Below are 23,001 nucleotides of genomic sequence, written 5' to 3' on the forward strand. Positions count from 1 at the left end.
AGGAAAGTATCATTAGGTCTGAGATGGATATCAGCAGAAGAGCAACACAGATTATCCTAATTGCACTTCTTGTTTTAGCCTCAAGAGAGAAGGCTGTCTTTTTAGACTTAGAATACCAGGTTCATTCACAGAGCAGAGGAGGAACTTAATTCCTTTCATTGCTTCAGGAAGACCATGGGGAAACCCTGGTCTGGATGACCATGAAGAGCAAATTCCTTCTATCACAAAAAATATTTTTATACAAACGTACACAGATTTCTACAACTGTCTCAAGGTGAAGCTTGCTTCAAAGGTCAAAGCTGCAGGGCTGGATTAGGACTGCACGCAATCTGCCTGAGCCTTGACATTCTGAAGTTTGCAGCTCTCCCCTCCTGTATGCGTCCAAGGGAAGTAAATTCTCAGCCTCCCTCCAAATGCAGCTTTAACTGCAGAAGTGACTTCAAAAATCACATGCTTCCGCACCAAGAACTCTGATAAAAACATATCAAAGCAGTTTAGAAACAGAGCTAACATAAATCTTACTAAGTCAATAATGTAAAAGTGGTAATTAACCCCATTTTACAGATGGGCAAGCTGAGAACAAGTAACTTGCCCAAAGCCAGGCAAGCAGTCAGATCTCAGCTCTCCAGTGCCTGCTCTTACACTGTAACTACAGAAGTGACTTTCTTTTGGCACTCTGCATTTACTTTCACCTGAAAACATAAGAAATAAATTATTAAATTTATAAGTCAGACTTAGGGTCTGAGTCTTTTCTGCCCATTACTAAGGCTAACAATTTCAGGACTCAGAATACAAGGGACTGTTTGCTCATTGCCTTCTAGAATAGACTTCAACTCACTCTGCTGTAATCATACTATTTTTTCAATGCTACCAGGAATGGAAATATTATTTTGACAGTAAACAAGGCAGATATGACTCAAAACACACTCAGTGAGCAACAGGAATTAATTTTGCAAAGCCATTTTTAACGGCTCTTTTATATTACATAGTTACTGTCAGATAGCCAAGTGGAGAGACAATCATTAAAACCATGACATTCCAATTATTTGTTAAAATTAAGCTTACAAACAATATTTTGTAGCATACACAACTTCCTGGGCACCAAGCCGGTCTGTTGCAATTTATCAGTAATTTTCAAGACACAAGAACATGGCAAAGGCGATTCTGGACTCTTCACTGAAATTGTGAGGAATTTCTGTGGCCCACAGAAAGAAGGAGATACAGCAGACTGTTTCCCCAGTATCATCTCATTCTGTGCAGTATAGACCTTCAAGATCACTGAAGGCTGAGCGTGAAGTGAGAGAGGAAGGATATTACCCCTAATGTGACTTGTACGCTCTGTTACAGAACACATTTATAGGCATTTAGAGGATGTAAAAATTGAGACAGTCCATCAATGACCTCTTCACAACATCATTAAATATCAAAGTGATGCCTCTTGTGATGCACCTTCTCTACAGTTCACACAGAAACCAAAGAAGAAGTCATTGAGATTTTAGTGGTTTTTTAATATTAAATAGCAAAGCTTGTATCAAAGCCTGTTAACATAACCCTGCTTAAACCAATACACTGTGAAGATTAGTATGCCCTAAGTTTTCCACAACTTTTTTTTTTTTTTTCTGCTCCCTTCAACAGGCCCAAGTAGGACTTTTCCCCTCATGTTCAGCAATGTGCTTAGTTCAAAGGCAGTAGTATAGAGCACTCAAGCCAAACATGAAAGCACAGAACAGAGCAAGACGACAAGCTTGTTGGAGCTGCCCAGCAACAGCAATGATGTATTTTCCTGCTGGTGAAAAGCACTGCTACAAAACAATAGTTTAGTTCCAAGTAGAGCTCATCAACAAACTTCTAGAGAATACAGGAAGTGTTTCTTAAAAAAACCAGAAAATGTTCTGGAGAAAAGTAATGATTTCGTAACAATTTAAAACCAATTTTTCAAAGTATTTTCACAGTTATATTATGGTGCATATTATATTACTCTAGCAATCTCTTTTATTATCAGTTAAAATATTAAAGTTTCCAGTCTAATCAATAGAAAGTGATCTGATAGTTCTATAATATTTCAATTAAAAAAACAACTTTTTTTGTTTTTAAACACTAATCCCTATTTAATATAAAAATCAAATTCCAAATCTCAGATTGTCCAGTGAGATTCCAGTGAAATTGAAAGATTTTCTTTCAGAAACCCTGACAACTCCAAATAATAGCCATATAATTTCTCAGGATGTCCTAAGGTTAATCAATTTATCACATTTTGTTAGCATTACTGCTGCAGGTCTCCTCTTGCCAAAGAAGCCAAGAAAATCTGTAAAGTTCATGACAAGCTCAGATAACACAAACAGTGGTAAAATTGATGGGGGTAAAGAGTCAGCATGATAAATAGGCTGGTACTAAACAGCAAGTGACAGATAGGCAGAGAGAAGACTGGCAGAACAGGGAGACATCTCCTTCACAGCAGATGGATAGAGATGCTCAGTCATTTTCAGGAAGCAAAAAGAAGGCAACTAATTCAAAATATACAACTGTGGAACTAATTTCTAGATCACAAACACATCTATTCCTCTGGATTATGAGATTCAGGGTGGAAATCTTCTCTGCATGTTGAACTTTATCAGAACTGGGCAAGCATAGCAGTGTCAAAAACAGGTATGTCGATTCAGAAAGGAATTCTTGTGAGTTTGCTAGCAATAAAAATATTAATTCCCCCACTTGTCACGCTTTGGGTCCCTACTAAGTTCCTTGGGTGACAACCAGATTTCCCCATTTCACACAGAACCACAGAAGTACTGTGGCTGGAAAAGACCTCTGAGATCACTAAGTCCTATGACCTAATACCATTTGTGCAGGGTTGTGTTGACACAAAGCTTGGACGGGAGACACCTAAAGAAAAACTGGTAGCATGAAAAGGTGCAGGACATATTTTTCTTTAACCTAAGCAAAACATCATTAGGGACACTAGCTGTCTTTCAGAGTCATAAACAGAGGCCTAAGCATCTTTAGTAATTAAATATCCCATAGTGCTTTTCAAGAATCTTAGTAAATTTTTTACCCAGTAATTACATTCTCTATCCCTAAAGCTCTCTCTGCAAGATCACTTAGATAAAGTATTCTTCATTTCCTCTCCTAAAAACCACGTAGTGAAGCTAAGCAGCTGTGGTCCTCCACCTCAGAAGTGGAAGCTTTGAGATCTAGCTAAGCCTGTACACACCATCAAACACCCCATTCAAATGGCTGCAAAGTTTCAATGATTCATGTGTACAATGGGCTCTAAGACTCTCAAGTGAAAAGCATTATGAAAATGTAGAATGCACTGACTTCCGTTTAAACTGAACAGTCATTTCTGTAAGTTTACACAAGCTGCGACTTACTCTATGCTACTGGAACACCTGTTCCAAAATTCTTTAATAACCAGAAAGCACATGCTCCCTGGTTCTACCTATGCTAGTGAACTTTCTCTCATTGTGTCTTAATTTGTTCTAGATGCTTCATACACTAATTGTATTCTTGCAATAAATTTTTGTTATTGGTATTTGAATTCCAGGTCTCACATACAGCTTTGCAAGTGCAAGTGAGGAGGTCTGCAGAGGCACTGGCACAAAATACTTACTAGACAGCTAGAGAACAAGTTACCTCATCTGCAAGGACAAAACAGGACAAGTACTCACACAATCAGTTGTGCAGTGAAGATAAGTCTCCACTCCTTTTCTTCACCATCTCTTTTTGTATTCTATCAGCATGTTCGAAGAGAAGGACAAGCTATCTGTAGCATTCCTTGAATAGTCTACATTTACTGCCTAATCACACATTCTTGTATCAAACACAGTAATTCTTAGAAAAGCATAAAGTTTGGAGGGGCCACAGCAGTTTGGCACAAATAGGTATTTTGACAGCACCGGCTACTAACTAACTATTTATTTTTTTTTTGTATGAATAGTCACAGGACTATGTTGGCCTGCCTTCTATTTTCTTCTCAAGGAAAAGCTTTGTAAAAACTGCTTGAGCTTCACTGAGACATGTTAAAAGAATTAATTAGAAAGTAAAGCTGAAAGAGAAAATTAATTTTGGCAACACAAGAGGTTACTTTTCTTTTCCTCCCTTTTCTGGAGGTGGGGGAGGAAAGGCAGTTATTTTCATCTTCATGCTGGGGGCAGGAGTTGGGAGCTGCCCAGTCGATAACCTGGCCATCAGAACAAGGTTTGTAATTAAAAGGTCAGTGACCTGGAAAGCTAGGGCCTCACTCTCAGGGCCTCTCCGTAATGACGGAGCTATTAAATTAAGACTGTTATGAAATCAATGCTAAAAAAGCTTTCACGGTAACGAGATTCCATTCAAGGACATGCAAACTGCCTCATGAAATGGACTTAAATTATAAAAAAGAAAAGTAATAAAAGAGGGTTAAACTGAAATCTGCTGAAGAATTTGGTTCCCTTAAAGCCCTCCAGCAGTGGGCTGTGCCCCATTCTCTTAGGCCCTTAAGGTGATCCACTTGGGTTCTGTGGGAAACAGTCGCCTCATGACAGGGTCCTTTGGTAAAGAAGGCAAGACAGGGGTTCAGCTTCCAAGAATGCAGACTACAGAAAAAGGAAGAATATTAAGACAGTTTTCTACTGGACATTCTGCGGCTCACAGGGCTGGTTTCCAGGGAACCAAGTGTCTTTGAGTTCTGATTGAGAAAAGGCATGTACAATTAAATTATTTATTAATCTCTTCAGAAATCACCATAGACTGGCATATCAACACTGGCAAAAATTTCTGGAACTCTGAGGCACTGTAAAAAAATATACAAGACACAAGGAAAACCTTGTGTATTAACACAGTTCCTACCAGTCAAAATAATGAAACAGACTAGTAAACAGAACACCTAAAAGGCCAACGCTTCCAACAACCTCCAACTCATCTCACCAAGCAAGAGGGTGACTGCTCTCTGAAGCTTGCAGCCCATATGTTGCACGCATATACAAAAGACCAATCCAGGCAGCTTACCTTCTGAAAACTATTGAACCTTCCAAGTGAACATTTTCCCAATATAACACAACAATTATACAGTTATTTGCCCTAATACATTTCTGTTCTCCTGCCACTGTAATTTCTGAGTTCCTCCTATGTTTTGTGTGTTCCTGCAGTCCCACTCTGGGAAGGCATTACTGTACTCAGTTTACCAGTGAAGAGAACATGCAACAGAGAAAAAATATTTTCATTCTAGACTACACAGTAAGTCTGTAACCTCACCCCAAAACACTAGCACCCTGCAAAACACAGCTGCACATCCATAGTGCACTTCCACCCCCTTTCTCTATCTTGCCAGAAGTTACAGATTCAGAGTGCACAAAATTAACAAGCCACATGAGTTACTGGATGGGTAACTGAGCAGTACAGGACATCTGAGGCAGAACACTTAGATGACAGACACATTTCCACAAGGGTTTAAACCCCACATGCTGCCTAATTACTCCCAAGGCGCCGCTGATTCTGTGGCATGTCATCAGCAAAATCAGTGAGTTGGACAAAAAACAAACAGCATCTTTTTTTCCTTTCTTTTCTTTCAGATACTCTGAGGGGAAACAGCTGTTTTTCCCTTCATCTGAAGAAGTTCATGATAAAAAGGAGGAAATGTCATAAATTACACAAAATGCCAGTGTAAGCTTCAAAGAAAATGATAAATGATTCTAATAACTTCATGTTTCTCATTAATGCCTCTGTATTTGGGAGTATAAAAGTGCTTAAGACAACAGAGAAATCTCATCCAACTTTTGAAAGACCTTTTAGAAATCCAGGACACCCTCACTCTCCCAACTGTCATCAATACAATCATCCCATGCTCCAGAGAGAGCAGTTCAGCAGACCCCTGACCTGCAAGTAACCAGAAAAGCACACTTGCAGCCTCTGCAACTACTGTTCCACAAGAAACCAAACCCAGCCCAGCTGAGGGTCCTGAAGAAACTTTCATTTCTCATTGCACTGAAATGCATTAAACAAACCTCAGTTCCTATATTGAATATTAATTCATATTAAAAGTAATAAAAAATGATTTGCCTCTTTTAGGAAGGAGACACTTTAAAAAAAGAAAAAAAAATATTATCTAAGACAGAACCATCTCTGCAAGTCTCAGAAGTGACATTTCTGAGGCAAAGTCAGGGTTAAAGGACCTGAAAGCTCACCCATAGGTAATGCTTCAATCCTATCCCTGTATCCTATGTAGGCTGTAGCTGGGGCAGTGGAAGGCTCCTGCTAGGGGTAGGGCTCCTTGCAATTTTCCCTCAACATTCACAGACTCAAGGTGATCCAGCACCATCCTCTCTACTTCAGGAGTTTGTAACCAGACCTCTCCTGCACGGTTGCACATAAGTAATGACAAAAGACAAGTTTGTACATGGTGTACAATTATCTATAGATACAAAAATTCCCCTCCACGAAACGATTGCTGTGGTCCATAAAAAGATCTTCTACTGCAACTTCTGCTTAAAGAAACTTGGATCAGAGTGAGTGTGAATAGAAGGGTATCTGTATTGTTTCTTACAAAGGTAATTTTTTAAAATGACTCTTTTAACTGAAATGGTTTCTCTACAGAAAATGCTTTTTGGACTGGCAGTGAGGACTTCACTAGCAGACAGCCAACCTGTAAAAAATGGGGATAAACATTACAATTGGAATGACAATGACTGCCTATCAGAGACCAGAGGGAACAGTCTACCAAACCATGTAATCCCTCCTTTACTCAGGACTACATTAGCCACAACCTCTATGTTTAAAAAATAGTTGCCTCCATCTGCTAGAGCGCACAGGTACCATTACAGCATGTACCTTCTCCTCTCAAGCACTGAACAGAGGCCATGTTGTGAGCTCAGTGGTCAGACTCCATATGGACAAATTTCCAGTGACTGTCAGGTACAGGCACTACTTCCTATCTCCTACTGTTCCATTTTCAAACAAACAATGAGCACAAAGGGAAGAATGGCTAATTAACAAACAGGAAAAAACAAAAAGCTCTACCAAACCATTTCTGCTCCTTAGTAATTATTAGCCAAGTAATTCATAAGAAGTATTAGTTGGGCCACAGTTTCTCTGTGCCTCCATCTCCCCATCCTTCCTCTTCTCCCAGTCAGGGATTTATTAAAATTAAACAGATTAGATGGAGCTCCTGATACTAAAAACTGTTCAGCGAAGCCTGCGGTGGGGAAGTGCAGAGCAAACACCAGAGACATTTGTCTCTAAATTGCTCTAAATACCTTCTGCAAATGAAATTCTAACCCAGCTGTGTTGAGAGAGAAAATGAGGGATAACTGGTCATTGTCAGCACAGAAGAAGATCAGGCAGTTATAATATTGCACGATATACTGGGGGCTAAGGATCTCTCGGCAACAATAGATTTTGTATCAGGTTACCCCGGGTAATCAGCACAGCTTTTAGGCTCAGCTTTCCCTTGCTTCATTGCTTCAATGATAGAGTTGAAATCCCCAAGCTTTTATGATTAATTACTCCCCAAAGGTCCACATATTTCAGGGAAAAACTCATGGAGCACAGCAGTCAACAGGCTCCAAATTTTAATGCCATCCTGATGGCAGGGCAGGGCAAGCAACGTATCTGTGTGATTGGAATGCTCTCTAACTAGCACTAGGACAAGCAGATAGAGCACCCACTCAAAATGATGTGCCCATGAACTACTGGCCATGACATCACTGCTAACAGACAAGACTGCCATTCCTTTCTAGGTCCTTTGCTAATCAAGATGAGCAACATGGGGCATATACTTCAACTCTCCATTTCATGACATCAGGTCTCAGGCATCTCAATAAACAGTTCATAACCTCAAACAGAATAGTATACGTTTTATAGGCTTCCCTACTTTTCAAAATTCAAGATGTTTAGTTTTAGAATTTGATGTACCCAGAAGTACTTATTACTTCAATGTATAAGTGGGTCACTCCCCTCTAAAGTATAGAATTCATATTTTCAGTATAATTCCAACTGCTTAAAGTGCTCCATAGTGCACGTAATAACTCAAGGTAAGACTGTCCTTACTATTTACATCCTGCAGTAAGCATCTAAGGAATAAGGTACGAGGAAGGAAGCATAATATGGAGTGGTCTTCACCTGAAATGCCCTGAAAAGTTGTGGACTAAGAACTTGAAAAAGAAAAAAGAAGAAGAAGAAGAAAAAAAAAAAATAACGAAAGATAGATAGTTCCACTGTGAGTCAGAAAGTTAAAAGAAATTCTCAGTAGGCAATGGCCAAAGTATGTTCCATCTGTCTAAGACAATATAGGATTTGTCAGGATCTATTCTACTCCTGCTATAGAAAAGGGCTAAACTCAAGTCAATAGTATACCATTTCAGCCTGAAAGTCAGGTCAACCCCAGTCTTGACCTTAACCTGACCTTGTTTACTTTCACCAAGTCCTTTGCCTTTCATTCCTCTCTCTGGCTCTCTTTGGAAATATTTGACCTTTTCACCTAGAAGCCGGTCATTCTAAAGCCAATGTCACTAAGGTTACAACTGACCATCTAGTCCTCAGCTCTACACTGTTCTCATTTCAGGAAAGATCTGATAATAGTTAACCCAAAAAGTTCCAATGTGTCTTCTGTATTCTACAATTCCACATCTGGTACCAATATTTCTCTAGACTGTTTGGAAGAAAAGAGAATGATACTTACAAATGTCAAATCTTTTTTTGAGACACATTATTTGCTTTGCCCTTTAACATCTAATTTTCCACAGCAATACACTTTGGCTTTACACTAACCCAAGCTCCCTTATAATCACTAATACCACAAACTTAGAAGTCCATACCTTTCTTCTTCAGAAATGCTCTTCTGGATGCAACAGGGCTTTGGCGGACTCGTGGATTCTGCAAAAATTTCACTGCTGTCACAATCTGATGAGGGTAGGAGGATTGGAGATATAGAAGAGAGAAAAGATCCAAGTTAAGAGTGGTCAAATTCCTATTTTACATTATGCAATCTGCACTGCAAAGTAAGGCATTGCAGCCAACACATGGAGATGGTCTGGAGCTGACAACAATCCAACTTTCAGAAATGGTTCAAAGAGCATCAGAGTTTGTGGCTCAACTCTACACAGCACAATTACAGAATTTCAACCCATAAGTTTCTTGTTGAATTACTTTTGGAGTAGCTCAACCTGTACTCAAGACGCAATTAAGATTCTTAGGGCTTTCTATCATTTATATTATGATCTTTTTACCTAAGCTGGCTCCTATAGTTGAGAGCAACCTTGAGACAAAGCATGTGATCTATGAGAGTAGGCTTACCAGTAAGAATGCTTCCTTTCTATCTGACTTAAAGCTCCCTGAATATTCTAAGAGAGTAAGGCCTTTTCTGCCATCATTCTAATTTACTGAAAGCAATAAATAAACCTCAGCTTGTCATGACTGGAAGCGAAGCAACGCCACATGTTTTGGATCACATAACAAAAATATCAAAAAAGTCACTTTTCATGACATAAATGGATATGTGAGTGGTTAAATTTATGTTCTACATCAGCAAAAATCACAGATTACTTTTGTCTAAAGACTGACTTCTATATCGTTCTTTAAGGTGACATAGCACTTAAAACAAAGGACTTATTCAAACAAAGGGTAAGGTATAGCATAACACTCAATGGCATCACCAACAACAGCAGTTTTTTTCACATTTCCAGTTGGAGCCAATGAAAGGTATTTGATATTTTCTTCATACTGTAAGGTAAAAATTTCCACATGCTCTCCTATACCATTACACACATTATTACATGTTGCTGCATCACTGAAAACCAGTCAATCCAATGTACTTTTATACAAAGACTTCTGCTTGTGGCATCAGGGGGAACAACGTGCCTGAAGTCAACAGCACTTGGGAGATGGACACACCCATGTGAACTCGTGGAAGAGATCACTTCCTTCAACTAGAACTAAAAATAACCATGCGCATGCATAGAAGAGGTTTTTGTCCCCAGAGACTGGCATAAACCTTCTCTTCAAATGGTGGTATATGCTAGACCTATGTTAGGTAAGTCTTGAAGAGTTTATCTTAAAATACAGTCTGTGGAATCCAGTTCTAAAAAGGTTTTCAAAACTTTTCACAGCAGAAAAAGACAGGAGAAAAAACAGCACCACTACTGAAATCACCAAGTTTCACTCTGTGTTTGAATCAAACCCTTCGAATATGCATTTCTGGTCAGAGAGCAAAGTTCTGATGGGTTTAATGGCACTTTCAATGTACTCCTCAGTGCATTCCATCAATGTTTTTTTTCTTTTAAATTGCATCTCTTATTTCTTTAAATACATTAATCAGGCTAGTGTAGGCAAAACGGATCCATTGGACAATGCAATAAACATGAATTATCATCTATCCAACACACATAATGGCTTAAAAATACATAATAGCAGGTGTAGTTTAAATGATTAGTTATTACACCTGTGGTGGGTCTGATTCAATTGGGGAAAATCATCTTTAATAGGTTAAAAGGTTTAGATCACCAGGCTTCCCTTAAAGTGGCTGTAGAGAGGGTATGATGGAGTACGCTGTCATTACTAATTCATTTAAGAAAAACATGGGGGATACAGCAAAGAACAGCATAAACGAGCAAATCCAATTTAAACATCAGGTAAAGCAGAAAACACCTTTTAAAAAAGCATGATAAATGAATTTGGAAGACAGATGAAATTGACATATTTATTTTAACGGGAATTTGACAAAGTCCCAGCACACTTCAAAGTTGGGAGGATAAAATGAATGGGGTATTTTTAATTCTTTTCCTTTTCTTATTTTCCTTCAATTTTTCCCTTAAGTTTACATTCAGTAATTTTGAACCATAAAATACTATAGCAAAATACCCCACATAAAGTACACTTTCATTTCATTTATGTGCACTTGATCTGTCTCCAGCTGAAATGCAGGTGACAGGAAAATCACAGATTTAAAACTGTGCTGATATTGCTATGCCAGATGCAGAAATATAAAGCACCCAAACTAATAACCTTAAGGTAATATGCTGAATAAGAAAGATGCCCAAATGAGCAGACCAACAGATATGTGAACGTATCAAAACCACTTTCCTTCTAACAATAATTACTTGTTTGTTTCTTCAGAAACTCCTCGACACTCCCTCCCACATTTAGTGAGCCAGAGACACAGACACAAAAGGCCTGCAGACCTGAAATTCTGCAAGCCCTCATATTTAATCATCAGATTTTAAGCACTAAAAAACCTGGAAGAAATAAGCAGCATTTTTCATTGTGCTATTTCAGTCACAACCATGTGAACATTTTATTGATTCTAACTCTTTATTAAAACTTATTTTTGCCTTGTAAAACTGTAAACATTTCAGTAGTAAATTTCACTCCAAAATAAACTTCTATTTTATCTCTTCCCTGCATCACTTCCTCCATTATTCACAAAGTTTTTAATCTTAAAACAAAATAAAATTACAAGCAATAACAAACTTCATAAAAAAAGAATCCTGGACATGTATTCCTCCTCCCAATAATCTCCACGTTTCTCGTATTTGTTTGCATTTACCTCTGAACATTCCTCCTATAGGCTGAGCTGAAGCTTTTTCATTTTTATAATTCATCTTGTATACATGTGCAACTTATGAAGCAATTTTGGCCATGTCAAAATGCCAATATTTTCAACAAACATACACAAGACCTTTCCTATGTTCTATGGATCATTTTCTTTGCACAAACAAGGAAAACTGCAGTCCATAATTTAAACAACACAAAAAGGAGGAGGAAGACAAGAAGATTTTGCAGCCCTGCGTATAGCCAAAAAAATCGTGTAGCAAATAGCACTCTGACTCAGCTGGTAACATTGTTCCATACTATTTCTGTATAATTTGTAACACTTCTCCAACTGTTTAGAGTATTAGGACACTGCCAAATAATGTGCATTGTTTCACTACTCTGATTCTTAAATTGCCAGCACACACAGGCCAGCAAACTGGTTTTATGTGGTGGGTCAGGTACATACTTAATGAAAGGCAGTGTAAATGGCTTTTAAAAGCAAGTCAATTTCAGAAACTTGCTATCCCACCACCACTTCTCCTGCAGTGATATGATACACAAAGACATGTTTCTGACTGGCTGGTGATGGGTAGAATCTTGCAGCAGGTCTTGTCCTACAGTTTGACTTTCTAATTAGAAGATGAATGTAACTATTCAGGGATTATATCTGTGTCTGGCCAAATTACATAAATTCAGGCCAAATATTCTGCTTCAATGTCAAAGATATAAAACGGAGACAGGAACTTTACTGCAGATGTTGTGGGAGTGCAGCAGGCTGACGAAATTCTGAGCCAAAGCACAGCACTTTGACGTGACAGCCAAGGTCCCTCATTCCTAATTTCCCTCCCTTTTGTGTTAATGCAGAAGGTAAAGCTAGCCTTATTTCTTACTCTGCTCAACGCTGCAGGGTTTCCAGTGAAGCAATCTAAGCGACTTTATCACAATCCGTTACTAGCGTTAGAAAAATAAACCACGAAATTTAAAATACTGTGGCAAATGTCCACTTTCTACCATCTCAAAAAACCTACCTAGTCAATTAACAAAAATGCAAAGGAAAATTATCTTCATCAGTAAAAGTTCCACAGGAGTTGGTAACAGAGTTCCACATGGAAAACAGAATCAAAAGCCAAAATGAGTGCAGCCCAGAAGAGCTCTAATAGATTTCCTAATACTGGGAACCCTCTGTAGGCTATTACTAAACAGCATTTGTTGATAGACTGAGACTTTGAGATGACCTGTGATGTAAAGGTTGGGTCTGAATTATACGTTGCAAGGGATGGTATTTTGTCTTTCTGAGTGGATCTGTATCTGTTTAAATGCAACACTTCTTTTCATTAAGCAGAGGCGGCACAGGCCATGAACTATGCACAGACAGTTTACATTACATGTGCGGAAGCAATCAACACTGGCAATATACATGACGTATGTAAAAGAAGTTGGAATTAATTTTTTTTCAAGTGTATTAAAAAATAGTAATATGGCAGTATCAACAAACACTCAACCTATTTCAGCCAGAGCAGCAGGCCAGAGTTATAGGGCAAATGGAACTGATCAATATATTAGCCTACAGCAACACCCCCTCAGTGTACGGCTGTATGTTTGCAAGCCTCAGAAGATTAAATTGTCTGTGAAAGGTTTCTGCACTCCTACTCTAAAGGAGATACCCAGAATCCTGTTAACAAGCATCAGGCTAAAGCCAACTTACGTTTTAACAAGGGCTGACTTAAAAGCCTAGCACTGCAATGAACAAGAAAACCCCTTCAAACAGAGATGCTGCATTTTAGTAAGAAATCAGTGCTCTGCCAGGACTAACTTGACAAATACGATTATCGGTGGCACAAGGAAATAGTTGCAAAGCAGCTGTTAATCAGAGAAACACATCATAGAACGCTGATGCTAGCACTCATGAAAAAAATGCAAGGGACTAATTATGAAGCCATATATCTCACTAAAGAGGCACACTGTTCCTTGAGATTGCACGTGGAGCTCTTGCGGAGTCGGGGTCCTGGGACACTACACACACAATGTTTTCCAACACAAGCTTCCTTCTTCCAGGACAACCTTTCCCAATTCAGTGTTTTGGGCGCCAGAATTCCTATGAAATTCAAATTTCACAGAAACTGCTTGATATTTCTAAAGAAATAATCTGTAGGTCTGTTAGGAGAAGGGAAACACTTCAAAGCTTCTATGATTCATCAAAATTTTTTATGAAACCATACAGAAATTATTTATGTTTTAAGAGAAGCTAGAAACCCACAAAGTTTGGCAGATCTTGAAATCATATTGAGAAAAGTTTAAAAATGCAAAAACAATTTAAAAAAAAACCAGGAACAAAGAAAAAAATACTATTTAAAGCAAAATTCACAGGAGTCAGAACCAGAAAAGAACAAAGGGGAGGAAGAAAAAAGCTTTAAGATTAAGAACTCAAAACTAAAAGAATACAGAATAGTAACAAAAAAAAAAACAAACAAACAAAAAAAAATCGTATGAAAAGCTAAAAAGAAAAATTCCAGGTGCCTGGAAACTCAAGACAACTGAGAGTTCTATGAAATAAATGTAACTCAAAATCATCAACATTACAGCGAAGGGTAAGAAAACACATTCTAGTCGTGTATCTATCGCCCAGTTTTCACTGACACTTCAAAGATGAAGGTTACTGTAGGGACACGCAGAGCGGGGCGGGAGGCAGGTGGATTCCTCTCCAGCACCCCGAGAAGCAGCAGCAGCGCGGCAGCCGCAGGGAATCACCCGGGGCCGCGGAGCCCCCGGCGCGGAGCCCGCGCTCCCCCTAGCCGAGCCCGGCGGCAGCCCCGCGCAGAGGAGGCTTCACCCGCCGGCACAGCCCAAATTAAGTGTTTTCACTCAGTGGAAATGAAATGTTTTGCAAGATGAAACAGAAAGAAAATTGAGGTTTTAGGTAATTACTAGTTGGCATTTACATATCACAGGCTGGTTCAACACCTATTCATTTTCCTCTTTTATTTTCAATTTTTTAAAATTGCTCATTAAAATGAACACATGACAGGGATGGGGGGAAAAATTACTCTTCCTCTTTTTCCCGAGGACTACAAAATCCAGATCTACTTTAAATACATTTATCTATAATTATCACATACAAAAAAGCCTTACTTAATTTACATTAATAGGGTGACCAAAAAAAAATAAATTACAAAAGCCAGAAAAAAATCCAAGCTGAGCTGTCTTCATGTCATCTTGTTGTGCCTACTTAGTTGCAGGGACACCTCCACGGAGCCAGGACCCCTGCCACTCCCCGCACACGCTGGAAGGAGCAGACATGAAGGCGCTGAACAGCCCTCTCTGCTCACGGCTGTCCCGTCCCCATCAGCCTCACCCACCAGCTCAGCTCTGGAGGCGTGTGCTCAGATGCTGGCTTTCCTTTCAATATACTTTCCCCTCAGTTCTTCTACTATTCTCACTACAAAGAAGTGACTCCATATAGTCCCTGTTCTCAAGCTCTTTGTTCCAGCAGCCACTCCACACTTCCTCCAGCTGTTCATGAGGGCCTGACCTTTCCAACTCCTTCATTCACACAGAACCAGTCTTTCCTCACATAACCTTACCATTTCCAGGGATCCTGATCTGCAGCTCAAATCAGATTTAGAGTCTCAGCTCAGTGGCCCCTCCATTCAGATTCTCATTGTTCAGTTAAATAAATATTTTCTATGCAAAGCCCTGAATTTTACTGCACCCTTCAGCTTTTTTTTTTTTTTTTTAAATTTTAACCTTGTGAAAGTCTTATTTAACCCCACAATGCATTCTAGGATACAATTTGTATGAAAAATGCTATATAAAATAAAGTTTTATTGTATCATATGTTAAGGACATAAAACATCCCTGATAGAAGTGTACAGGAGCTGACGTGATAGACTAATATATTTTAAGGTCTATTGTGTAAATATGTATTTAGGGAATTCTAAAGCATGGTATTATTGACCCAAGTCTCTCTTAAAACACATTGATATATGGAGTAAAAGCCCTTATGAAAAGTAGCAACTTCATCTGTGTGTAGTAGTCACCTTTCAAAGTGAAATATCTCTGCCATCTTCAGTTTTATCTGATTCGACTTAAAATACAGTGGATAGCTTGACAAAATTTCTATCTTTTTAAGAGGAATAATACTCAAGTAATACATGCATAAAACTAAAGACAACACGAAAGTTTTACACATGCTTTAAAAGAAGTGTACAATAACTATTTTTATACACAGAGAAAATGAGCTATGTGTTTTTTTTATTTCAGAAAGAAATACACCTCCAAATAAGACTTCGTAACATCAGGTTTAACACAATACAAACTGTTACATGGAAATGATAAATGCTGGAAAAACATCTTAGAACAAATATAAGCACAAGAGCAAAGCTAAATGTATTAAACTGATAAAGCAACCACAATAAATTTTAACCAGTGAGTAGCATGAACCTTTTTTCTGAAGTTCAAACATTTTAACTTTTTATTGAAATCTTGCTTCCAGATGAAAATTACACTTAAAAAATCTCCTTCTTGTATTTCTGCCTAAGCTTAAGTTGCACGCTTCCTACAATCACCAGTACCACCAAAGAAGGCATTGCAGCAAGATGAACGAAGGGGGAGGGAATAATTCTTGCAATCCAACTGGCAGCAAATTATTTGAAGTTCTGTTTACATAAAACCAGCAATAACCTCACTGCTGAATGTACTGGATCACTGTGGATAATATATGGACTAGAAGGTCAGCGTCTTGGGCAAGAAGGTAACTAACTTCCAAGCATGGGTGAAGCCAGTGCGCCATGACAAGGTTAACAATCCCATTCAATAGGACCCAAGAAAGATGCCAGAGAGAAGGTGAAAACTGATTCAAGAGAATCTGATTTTTCTAACTTTTCATGACAGTACCCAATTTATAATCTTGCATCTCCCTTCTTACAGAAGGAAAGTTTAGAGATCACTGAGGCTCTGCACTGTAAAATTAATGCAAGTGTCAAGCTGTTGAGCTCAATCACTCCAAAGGAATGTAATGACTCAGGGTCCAAGATGCTCACTATAGCAGAACTAAGATCATGCCGTGGCTCCAACAACTAAAAAAAAAAATTCATGACACAATTTTCAGAGGAGTGGATCACAGCATCTCCAGCTCTTAGCTTTTTCACTCCTCTCTCCACACTACCGTTACTAAAGAGTTCAAATATAACAGATTTTGCAAGAAATATCTTTTACCCTATTAACTTCTCATGTGCAGAATGTAAAAACCAATGAAGCTGTAATTTATTACATTTCACTCTTTTATCTACAGGACAAAGACTGCTGGAGGTCCCTTCACGTGCTAGGAAGCTAGGAGATGATGTAAGGACTGGAAGTTGTGTCACATCTAACGATTGTGCCCGAGTACTTCAAATTGCTATTGAATGGCAGACTGCAGAAGGCTAAATCAATCAAAGAGATGCACCAGATCTCAAGATGTTCAGACTTAGTTAGATCCTTGTAATTCCACAGTCAAGAGACCAGAAAATAATTAGTAATACAAGGGTTTAGATCTAGTGCCAGAGGACTGAAAATAGAACCTATCTGTGGAAGATAAAGATGTTTTAGACTGAAATTACTCAAATGGACAGGAAAAATTAGCAAACTATTATTTCCTGAACCTGCTGTTTCAAGAACTCCATTTAATAGAATTCTTAATCCATGGAATATGTAGATTAGAAACCAAGTGTCTTACTTGCAGCAACAAAAACCCAAACAACTAGAGGTGAAGTCAGGGGGCTATGATGGCATTACTACATGGAAGATCTGAATGACAGAATGAGTAAGGAGATATCAGAGGAAACTACTTGAATCAACAGAGTCTAACAAACAAAAGGTTTCAAGTTGGAAACATTAAAGAAGCTGGAAATTGTGACAGGTGTGCAATAAATCATGCAAACCACAGCAGGTGGGAAGTAACAGCAAAAGGAGAAGGACTTAAGACAGTGGAAGACCTTTATGTAAATTTAGTATTTTACCTAGAGCTCTTTGGGACAAGAATTGTCCTTTTACTCTGTATTTTACTCTGCAGTGCCTGGTGCTGGTCTGCAACTGGCCTCCTAGACATTTATTACAACACAAATAATAATAAAGACTGAGCAGACCATGCACTTTGTTCCTGCTGTTAATTGCCCCATTAAGGGAAAAACTAAGTAAGGGGCAAGAAATCTGATTGGCCAGAGCTGCCTTGTCTATGGGGATTGCAAGTGGAATAATTTTATAGATTCGAAAGCAGCTGCGTCCCTTGTCTTTGTCCAGTTCTCAACAGAAAGAAGCTAATATCATATAATTTCTCCTTCATATGTAGGAACTTGCATGAGCAGCCTCAAAAACAACTAAGTTTCCCTGTCAAGTCTTGGGAGGCTTGCTCTACAACAGGAGTGAAACACAATACAAAGGCAAACATGAAGAACATTTCCACTGTAGCTGTCCATGCTATAAATATTCTGTGAACAATGGGTCCAGCTCATTTTCCCTTGGGGTTAGTTTGGAATTTTTCATGGATGTTATGTTCAGTATTTAGAGAAACAAAGCATATAGGTGTCATGATGCTGCTCAATGAACACAGCCCTGTATGTACCAAATAATCACATGTACTAATCATTGAGTCCTCTCTCTTAAAACACTTGAGTAAGATCCTGCCATACTAAACTAAACTAAATGTCCAAGAGAATTAGTTCTACAAAAAATTATACTCAAGCCAGGGTCTCTGGTCTAGTTTCTATACACAAATTTGAGTCTAAACCAGGAAGGCCTACAAAATCAGAGAAGGTTCAAAATGACACTTCTACCACTTTTTGTCTTCCTTAAACCTTGGCAGAGGCAGCACATGTCAGGGACTATTATAATTATACCCTTTACATGCTGAAAAATTCATAAACAATTACTCATTCAGGAAAAAAAAAGGAAAGCAGTGTTTCTTTGACAAATGCTGCAGAAAGCAGCAACAATTGCTGAAATCTGGGTTCACACCACAGCATGGAGTTAACTCCAATGTCAGAATGGCCACTGTTGCTGCAAAGAACTGGCACAACAGAAAGCTTGAGTCTGTAATGTTGCAGTTTTTTCATGACTCTTCACCTCATCCATAGGAGCTACAAGACATTTTTCTATCTTTGTAACAGAAGAAAGTAGAGTCAGTCTTTAATGATGCTTTATCCCCAGTACAAGCAGTTCAATCAATTTCTATTAAGTCACACAGTACAAAATTGAGGGTAAATGTTTGAAATGCACTAATTTCAATCCTGCTAAGCCAAAAAGAGCTTCCATGCTGCCTTCTTGGCTGCAAAATAAGGGTTATCTCCACTGTGGTAGGAGGTCAAGCTCAGCTTCCCAGGAAACCATGAAAATGGTAAAAAACACACACTTTTCTGAACAAGTAGGTTAGATAGCAAACATCTGGGACCTTGATAAATTCTTATTGAAATTTATTTGCAGCCTACATTTTGACTAAACTCTTCCGTTCAACTAGTTCCTCCCTAAAATAGTGGCAAATTGTATATTAACTTCCTTGAGAATTGAGAGAAAATTCAGGTGCACTTGCACCGAAAAGCTTCCAATTTTCTTTAAAAAAATTAAATAAAGTTAAATAAATCCCACATATCACCTTTTAAGCAGACCCATGCTACTCGGTCTTCTCCCCACCTTAAATCAATGGTAACCCAATTCAAATGCCTTACAGCTCTGTCTGAGAACTAGTGGAGAGATCAACGCTTTTTATCTTAAGGATTATGGATCGCTACTTGGCTGACTAACATACCCAGCAGCCCATTAGAAATACCACAAAGGGCACACTGTTTCTCCTTTCACCCCTCAGACCTGAGAAAGCAGCATGTAAAACTTCACCCCTTCATATTGTAGTTCTTAGCCTGCCTGCTGCATTTCGTGCTCTAAACATACAAAGATTTATTAACCTTTACAGTAAAAACAAATAAAATAATGATGAAGTAAAAACACAGTGATGTAAGGGCTACAGCTAGCACAGTTTATCTGTGGAAATCCAATTAGTGCTCAAGTGGCAGAGATACCTGGAAAAGTGCTCACAATCAAATCAAAAAATGATACAAAAACATTAACCTGATGGCTAAAAACTCCACATTTAAACATTTAAAGTAATAAAGGTGCTTTTATTGAGTATTTTCTATATTTCATTAGGTTCCAAATTGACGAGGAGCCCTAGAGATGCATTTCCTGGGCTTTTGGATCCTTAGACCAAATGCTTGACTTTGTTGTTGTAAAACAAAAAAGGAGAGAGTATTTCTTGCTAGAATAGCAAACTTCCTTCCGCAGTAGCAACCACAGCAAGAGTTGCATCTGCAGGAAATGCTGAGAAGCCTATGAAGAGATTCTTAGATTGGACACATTCATTCTGTGCTCACCATGACTTGAGGAGATATGTTGTTTGAATTACTTTTCCATGTAAGAGTATCTGGATTTACCTCTATTGCTGTGCTCTACCAGAAATTCCTCTCTGAAAGGCATTGTCTCATGTCCCTTGGCTGGGAAAGTGACCATATTGATCAGACAGTTGCTAGAAAGACAAGTACTCACTGTACACCTTGACTGTCTCAGAAAAGAAGATAGGAACTGAATAAATAATGAGACTAGTCAACCCCCTAGCACTGTCAGGCCCTCAGATGAGTTCTGCTTACAAGGGTTACAGAAAAAGCCTGCAGTACAACACCCGTGCTCTATCTTTCTGAATACTGGGACTCTGCTGCTTTTTGTCAGCATTGAATTCACTTAAAGTTATTAAATAGGAACCAGGAGAGAGTCACCGTCAATGACCAGAAGACCAAACTTCTGAGTAAAAATTTACTTTATCTCTCTAAAACCACACAACAGGAGACAACAACACTTCCTAAGTTTGGGAAAATCTATCAGAACCTTACCCATTGGTTTGCTTATAGTAAAATGCTACCCTTGCTTCTGATATCAATTTATGCATGCTGCTCTTAAACTTTATACAGAGGAGTTGAATATACACATTCAGAATACACTGAATTAAATGCAAAATAAAATGCACATAAATTCCATTCCAAGTTAAATTCCATTAACCAAGTTAAAAAGAAGTGAAAAAAATCCAAATGTCTTTATGTCCTTTTGAGGGAGAAGATTTCATGACCAATCACTGTCAGGATTTCTACCTAGTGAACTCGGACTGTATTGGGTACCAGAAAAACAGTTATTTCCTAACCTTGCTGTTTCTGCAGCAGCACTGGGCTACTACTCACAATCATATGTTCTGAACTGACTAGCTCTATGTGTGGCAGCATCTTTCTACAGAGTAAATTCATTAATTAGCTTTCAGATGCCAAAGACTACAACCTGTCCTTGGGAGAAATTTCTATGACTCTTTAATTTTTTTGTGCTTGGTATGTAGCAAATTATAAAGAGGAATGTGATACCCAGGATTTGCCACTGTTACATAAAATGTTAAAATAAAAAATTTAGGACAAAAACCCTATATCAAACAGGTTCAGCACAGCAACATCTAGACTTGCCTCCTCTCCATCCCCCATGATCAACAGGGATGAGTACTGCGTAGGAATGGGTCTGGGAGACGTCCTGCTCCTGTCTGGAATATAAGGAGTCCTGGTTTCTTATTCTGCATTTGCATGTGGCAGCAAATGTGTTAATGTTTTAATAATAAAAAAATCCCAATAGAGTGGAGGAGGAGGATATGAAAGAAAGAAATACAAGAACATTTACTTTCTTGAGAATGAGACAGAAGGGAAAAAAGAGAAAGCAGGTGATACAATAAGGGACAAAGCAAGCTTTCTGGGGTGTATCTGGAAAAAGCTAGAAGAGAAATCATTAGGAAGTCCATAGTGCATCTACAGTGATACAGTGTGGATCAATTCATTTAACACTGCCCTGTACATTTACAGAAAAGTACTTTTGATATAATAAAGGCTCATAAACACACAGAAATTGGGTTAGACCTGTTTCAAATTCCTGCCAAACAATGGTTCAGAAAAATGAAGCTCTATTTTAATTAGCTCGACTCAAGAGTGATTTGATAACAGCAGATGCTGTCTGGATGCTTTCAGCTTGATGGGCTCCACATACATGAACTTAAGAGTGGCTTTGATGCAATTAGATATCTCTCTCTCCTTTAACATGTGTTAAGCTGAACCAATGGCTTGTGTCTATTTACTATCTTGAACTAGAAGGATATTGAGACTCTTTCTCATTCTTCTCCAAATGAGTGGAGCTAAAGCAAAGAGGAGACTTCCTGGGGCTAACCAATGTCATTTCAACAACTTGAGGACAGAAAGGAAAGGGCACCAATACACTACCCACAATTTAATATTAAGGTCTGTTTCTACCACAAACCACATTTCCTGGCATGTAATTTTTACAGGCTTGCTTAGTCCCAGTCGAAAAACCTGCACTATCAATTGCTGCTTCAACTTATGTAATTTGCTTTAAAAACAGGAGGCACTGTATAATTCCATACCTCCCTTCACAGTCCTATATTCCCAGAAGACACTCCATACACACACTGTACCATTAGAGTAGCTTCCATTCAGTCATAGCATAGCACAGCAGTCCCACCTTCTGTCCACCATTTTCTTTTAGAGACAACTTCTTCCATTCCTGGAAATATTTGTGCATTGACATGTTACAGAACCCTTTGCCTTTCTAAAGTGATCTACCTACCTCAGCCTGTAGCCATAACGTACAGGAATTTGCTAAAGGACACATGAACATAGGAGCTGCTTTAATGCATCAGGGACAAGGCTAATAGGAGGTCTTGATTTGTTAATTATCTGTCAGTTTGTCACAGCTGGGCTGCAAGGAGTGGGTGAGGGGGAATCTTCTGCTTGGTTCTTTCTCTAAATGCTGAATTAGGCTGTCAAAACCTTCATCCCACCACAAGATGCTGTGAAAAGAAGAGCCAGACTATCCTTTTCTTCCTCCTTTTCCCAGCAGGATATGCTGCTTCAGATGTCCTACCTTTCCACCATGTCTCTGGAAATGTATATGGCATATATAAAATGACCTTCACACCATCACACCATGTCCAGCTTAGTCAACAGACATTAGCAGACCTGAGCATGATAAATCAGAGAGGAAATCCTAGTGTCAGGAGACCACGCAAAAAGCATTCGTTCTGCAAGGAGTTCTAAAGTTGCTACCTGCTTGAATCAGCAATTTCAGAGCAGGGCTTTGGAAGGCAGAAAGCCTTGTGAGAGCATACAGACAGATAATACATGGAGATACAAAGAGGTAGAGTAGTGGCAAGATTCCTTTCCTTCTTACATCTCTGCCCCATGTAATTCTCTAAGTAGGGGAAACAGTTCAGGCTGTGAAATGGGATAAAGCATAGAATACCCCCATGGAGACAAAGCAGAAAACAGGCTGTGATATAGCAACAGAATCTACTATAAATGCTTATGCCTCTAAAATCCAGCTAAATGTGGCCGTTAAGCCATTAGAGCCTAGGGAGATCCCCACCCACTCTTCTGTTTTCCCTAC

At 38.7% G+C, this 23,001-nt stretch overlaps 1 protein-coding gene across 1 annotated transcript in view; it reads right to left on the reverse strand.

Annotated features, from left to right (window-relative positions):
• The window catches only part of PEX14 (peroxisomal biogenesis factor 14), a 69,546-nt gene that overhangs the window by 29,697 nt on the left and 16,848 nt on the right, over positions 1 to 23,001 (reverse strand). Inside the window, exon 3 of the mRNA XM_010005246.1 lies at positions 8,787 to 8,871. Coding sequence (XP_010003548.1) covers positions 8,787 to 8,871 — 85 coding nt within the window. The remainder of the gene's footprint in view (positions 1 to 8,786; positions 8,872 to 23,001) is intronic.

This window comes from Chaetura pelagica, unplaced genomic scaffold, assembly GCF_000747805.2.
Source record: "Chaetura pelagica isolate M959 unplaced genomic scaffold, ChaPel_1.0 scaffold159, whole genome shotgun sequence".
In the NCBI taxonomy this organism is placed as follows: Eukaryota; Metazoa; Chordata; class Aves; order Apodiformes; family Apodidae; genus Chaetura; species Chaetura pelagica.